The 6,237-nt window shown below is 40.2% G+C and overlaps 1 protein-coding gene across 1 annotated transcript; it reads left to right on the forward strand.

Annotated features, from left to right (window-relative positions):
* Positions 1 to 3,182: 3,182 nt before the first annotated feature.
* Positions 3,183 to 5,870, forward strand: Pmar_PMAR002517 (hypothetical protein; the record flags this gene model as incomplete). Its single annotated transcript, XM_002766657.1, has 4 exons — positions 3,183 to 3,260; positions 3,909 to 4,028; positions 4,940 to 5,004; positions 5,197 to 5,870. The coding sequence occupies 4 exons, from the start codon at positions 3,183 to 3,185 to the stop codon at positions 5,369 to 5,371; spliced, it is 438 nt and encodes a 145-aa protein (XP_002766703.1). The 3' UTR covers positions 5,372 to 5,870.
* Positions 5,871 to 6,237: the final 367 nt, after the last annotated feature.

The raw sequence follows: 6,237 nt of genomic DNA on the forward strand, positions 1-6,237 counted from the left end.
CTGGACTATGAATTTGTGTGAGTCCTAGTGTCGAGGTTGTCTACACTCGAACGATTTACGCTAGAGTCATGCAGCTGAAATATTCATCAGTAATATTGTCAATACACTTCAGTGGAGTTTCACTAGGTGAGAAAATTATCCGATATTTGCCGTATGCAATAGTCGTGAAATATGTTTTTAATATTCAGTGATTAAATAACCTCATTTGACTTGACTTATAATAAAGTGAATATAGGAATTTATTCCTATTTGATGTGATAAAGAGTAGTGGGCTAATGATGATATAACCGAGCTGCTTTCCAAGGAGCCTTTCTAGGCTGCCTTTGAGGACAACTCAGTCCAGCTCCAGGTAAGGCTGAAGCCACTACTAAGTTGACGAATCATGGTGTATGAGAGACTTCATCGAATTCAGTTTGTTGTGGTAGGAATATATACATTTCCGCATTATATGTCGAAATTTGGTACAGTAGGAATGCGCCGGTAAAGGGTACATGTTGTTTTCGACTGTGCATCCGCGTTGGTCAGCTCTTTCCTTTACTCGTAGAGGGAATTATTAATTACCCTTACCTCTACTTACTTGACTTTACCTTAACCTTGAGGTAATTACCTCGAGGATTAGATTAGTTACTTACCTCTATTTACTCGACTTTACCTCTACATGGAATTAATCAGCTTGAGAATAAGATTACCCACCTTACTTTTACGCTGAGGGGGTCACCCTTTCCTATAGCAATCATAGAATAACGAACTTACCTAGTCGATTGAGTCTCCTTACCTGGAACTGTTCAAGAAGGATATTTTCACTTCGCATACTTACTATTGTTGCTGTATTGCTGGTATTAGCAATAGAGCTACAATTTTCTTTCACAATTCATCACCATGTTTCTCCTCTCACATTTACATTGACATTGAGTGATGATTTCACGGAAGGATGGTATTCATAATTGTATTCCAACTAAGAATTTCTCTGTGTATTAATCCTATGAGTCCACCTTATTATTCGCGTTCGAGAAAGTCTACATTGAAACTGGCGATGTTTGATTTCGACCAGACCATTGCCGCTGTGAATGTTTTCACTGCTCTAGCTGGATGCCGTTCCCGTGCAAAGGTAAGATTTTTTATCACAAATTTTTCGAGAAAATCATGTTGGAGTTTCTTTTCACTTTTTGTATCGTTGTTGGCGCGCAAATATAGTAGCATGCATGTTCATTGGGTTTCACCCTAGTGATATGGAAAACACTAGTGAAAAGCACATATTTCACGACTACTACTGCATATCACCGCGAATATCGCGTTTTTCACAGAGTTTTACGACGCCACTTCACGTAAAACGGGTTGTTGTGAAACTCCAATCATATCTGTCACACTTGAATGTGTGTCATCAGTTGGATTTAAATACAACATTTTTGGCCGTTCGATTCGATGACGTTCAACTTTCGGATCAATGACATTCAGTGTGACATTTCTGAAAGTCAGTTTTTTATAAGCATGTTGGAGTCGTCGAGAGAAGCCTCACGTTTGCGTCTGGCAATGTTCGACTTCGACCAAACTATATCGGTTGTTCATGTTTTCAAGCAACTAGCGGGCTGGGCTCACACACAAGAGGTGATTATAGTCGCAGTCTGGGGGAAAATTTTGAAAGGAAATTTTTGTTGGTTTTTATGAGTTTCTATCACCCGTTGTGTATATTCCTCAACTCAGCTGAGGATTCAGTCCTCAGGAAAACATATGTAAACGTATGTATAGATTTTCCCAACTTCCCAACATTTCGCTTCATTCAGAATTATGAGACAAATTATTATCACTGCACTGAGACTGATAGTCTAGTGTTGGAGTAAGAATATATGTAATCGCTTTCTTCAGTTAGAGTTCAGGAGTTTCCAAAGCTACTACATTATAGAAGTTTACATACGATTTCGGGTAGAAGTGTACAGAAGTAAATAAGAATCCCCGAAATTTGCACGTAATTTCCGTATTGTCACCAACACGCGTACAGGATGGTGCAACAAAGGGCTCACCCCTCGTAATTTTGCGGCAAGTGACAGGTCGTGAACAACAGAGGAACCACTTGAAAGCCCTCATCGAGCTCTCTCCAACAGTTCATCAACGGTCCTGATATCTGTGTTGTGCACTGAGGTATCGTCAAACGTAAAATCGGCTACACAGAGAAAAGCCTTACCTGTTTTGACTTGGTAGAGTTTTTCTTGTCGAATGGTTCAATTGATAAACATGTGACGTTACTTCATCGTTTGTCTGCGAAGAGACCAGCTGATTTCGGGTGCAAAAATCATGAGAAAGAAATTCTTGTGAGGGCTTCAGCTGGCGGGAGTGTCAAAAAGCCGCTATCCGGCTATCATGACCCTCGACAGATTGAGGGCAGCCATGGGATGTCATCCCTCTTTCTGTCGCGAAGAGAGCATGCGAGGTGTGCTTAAGGACCAAAATTGTTGGCGGCACTTTGAACAACTCTAGTGAGTACCAAGTCAAAACCGGTAGGGTTTTTCCTATGTAGCCGATTCTTGTGCACAATACGGATATCAGGACCGTTGACAAACCGCTGGAGAGCTCGATGAGGGCTTTCAAGTGGTTCCTCTGTTGTTCACGACCTGTTACTTGCACCAAAATTACGAGGGGTGAGCCCTTTTCTTCCCCACCCTGTAGTTGACCATGTGGATATTTTCCCCCACACTGCGATAGCGATTATGTTATATTGCAGTAAACGCCATAAGCGACCATTGGTGCATCATGGGAGCTCTCGGAACTTTTCTTCTCGTTGGTGATGATGATATGACGGTATGTGTGTGAGTTCTTAGTCCAACGCCTGCTATGACAACATCGTTTGAATGGACATTACCTCTCGAGGGATCATTTCAAGCCTGTTGAAATGACTCGCATATCATCATGCTGTTTCCCAAACGGCCATCTTGAAATTCCAATAAGAATTGTTTTTTTCGATTTCCTCCTCTCCCCGTTTTCGGATCACATTCGGGATGAACTACATTGCGCAAACCAATATGCGTATCTCCCAGTGGACTCGTTTGAAGTGCTGCGATCACTGATCGAACACAACACAATAGCATCCTTGATTTGAAAATCATAGTGTAACTGGGAAACTCCAGAGATAATCAGCATTTAATGTCAATCAGATACCGCAACCGTTTTCTCTTAGTGAGCGAGGACAGATGCATCGAGTGAAGCAACTCGATGAAGATGCTGGGTGGCACTATGACCAACGTACTGGTAAACTGACGAAGTCGGCTGTAAGTGTTTTCGGCAGTGTAGGAAAATATATGCGTTTGGTTTACTCCACTGCGCTTAGGAGTTTCCTCACTAATTATAGAAGTTCATATACGAATTCGAGGAGAAGTTGAATATTTTCCAAAATTCCATCGTAAGCGACCACACTTGTCGAGTAGTTTATTGCTGTTATTCTGTAATGTGGACCGTACCGTTGTGTATACGTACACCTGTGTGGGCATATATATGCGTTTGGTTTCCTCAACGGCGCTTAGGAGTTTTCTCACTAATTATAGAAGTTCATATACGAATTCGAGTAGAAAGTAGTTAAATATCTCCCAAAATTTTCTCAGAATTTCCATTTTGACACCAACGTATGTGGCTGACAATTTGCATGTTTTACCAAACTGGTTTCTGGTTTCTACGAAAATATGCACATGGTCAACTACATGTGTTGGTGAAAATATGAAAATCCTGAGGAAATTTTGGAAACTTTTGTAGACTTTTGTAGTACAAAAATCTACAAAAATTTTCCTAAAAATTTATCTAAAATTTGTACACTTCCGCTGTAATTCATGTGTAGACTTTTATCATCAGTGAGGAAACTCCTGAGCTCAGCTGAGGAGAGCGAACATATATTCCTAATTAGTGATTTCATTTTTCTCTCTCAGGAGTCCGCAGACAGCAAGCAGAAATACAGTTGGTCGGTTGCTTCTCTTGGAGGGCCTGACCGAGTGAACGCACTACGGTTGTTCTTCCGGACTCTTTCTGAGCAAAAACATGTGGCACTGGTGGGTGAGTTTGTGTACATCTCGAGGAGTTTTGCTACTTTGTATTTATGGAGTTTCACCCTGGTGATATGAAAACATATTTCACGAGTACTACATATCACCGCGAATATCGCGTTTATCACCAAGTTTTTCATCACTTCACGTAAAACGGGTGAAACTCCAATGTTTTAATTACTCATGGTAGTAGAATATGAAATAATGAAGTTTCACGACCGTGATATGAAAAACACTAGTGAAAAATATTATATTTGGCGACTACTGCATATCACCGCGAATATCGGAGTTTTCACAGAGTATTACGTACGTAACTATCACGTAAAACGGGTTGTGAAACTCCAACGCACTCTGTAGATGTTATTCAACTATATAATTGTAGTATATATCACGTACTATTGTAATATTAGAGTTTCACCAATACGCGATATGCAGTAGCGGTGAAATATATTTTTCGCTAGTGTTTTTCATATCGCTAGGGTGAAACTCCATTATATAAAAAACATAATTACTCTATATGTATTGGTTCATCAATTGTGGTAGTTCCCTAGTAATATGATGGAGTTTCACCCGTTTCACGCGAAGTGGCATAATAATACTCTGTGAAAAGCATCGCGAAACCGGCGATATGAAGTGAGTGAAAAACAATTCGCGAATTACACCGGACAACTCACCCCATTTCACGTGGAACATTTCACGCGTTATTTACTGCTCATATGCGGTTTTTCATACCACGAGTGTAGGATAAGTATCCTAGCACACAAAGTATATCTGTCCCTATTGTGCCATACTAGCCTAGCTTTGCAATGTATAAGTGTTATATCAGGAGTGGGTATTGTGATTCACTGTTGAGTTAGTCTGACGACTTCTCTACCCGAGTGAGATAAGAATATTATAATATCACTCATATTTCTCAGGCCGTTATTACTCGTGGCAACATTGGCTGTGTTCAGTTGGTTTTGCAAAATTGCGGCCTCCTTGAGTAAGTCCGATCATTCAAATTACATTGGAGTTCCACCCGCTCTACGTGAAGTAGCGTGAAACTTGCGATATGAAGTGAATTGAAAAAACACCCCATTTCACGTGAAACACATCACGTTTTAAGGTGTTATTCACTGCTCACTAGTGTTTTTCATATCACGGTCGTGAAACTCCATTGAGTATGTCATAATAGGTATTTCAAGGGTGGAGTTTTCGGCAACATCGGTGATGTCTACGGTGAGAGCGTTTTTGACAAGTCTTGTCGAGATGACGATTCTCTATCTTCTTTGGAAGGCGACGAGGACCATGGCTCTTGGTCAGTGACTTCCGATTGGTTGCTCACACGCATCACTTTACACGGTTCTTGATAAGGAGCAATACATGGTTTAATTAGTTGCTTAGGAGCAGTGTTGGAGGAATATATGTTTGCTTTCCTCAGCTGAGTCTACAGCATTTCCGGGTCAATCTGCTATTTTACCCGATTTTTTTAATAATTTAACCACCTTTTTTTTGGGAAAAAATCCCTTTTTTTTAATTTTTTACCGATTGATTACCCAAAATTTTAATTTAATAGCTTGTCTTTTCAAAAATATGCCCACTTCATTTAACGACGTTCGCTTTGACTGTAGAAGTTTACATACAAATTCGGGTAGAAGTGTACAGAAACCAATGAGAATGTTACCTGTTGTTGACCATGTGCATATTTTCCCACATCGCTTTTCGGCGGTTTTGATGTTTAAGGTCGAGAAAAACTGAAGTTATTCGAGGTTTGATGCGAGGAAAATATGAACCTAATGAAGCGGTGTTCGTGGAGGACGACATCAACGAGTTGAAAGCGGCGAGTAAACTCTGCCATACTGTTTATGTGAGATGCCTTGGGCGGACAGTGTTGGAATATATATTTCTTTGCGAAATTTATAAGGATGATTAGTGTAGTTTCACAACTCGTTTTACGTGAAGTGGTGTAAAACTTCATGTGAGAAACGCGATTGTGTATTAAGAGTATTTGGCGAATTACACCGAATTTCGCGTAAAACACATCACGTGGTTTACGCGTTATTCACTTTTCTTTGTGAAACGTGTTTCTCACTAGTGTTTTCCATATCGTGGATGGAACTCCATTGAAAACAAAACATTTCTGATGTGTATAGTTTGTTGTTTGAGTACTCTATGTTAAGCGCTCGCCCTCACAATCTCGAAATCATATGACGCTCACAACTTCGTGTAATCGATA

This window comes from Perkinsus marinus (genome assembly GCF_000006405.1).
Source record: "Perkinsus marinus ATCC 50983 genomic scaffold scf_1104296972102, whole genome shotgun sequence".
NCBI lineage: Eukaryota > Perkinsozoa > Perkinsida > Perkinsidae > Perkinsus > Perkinsus marinus.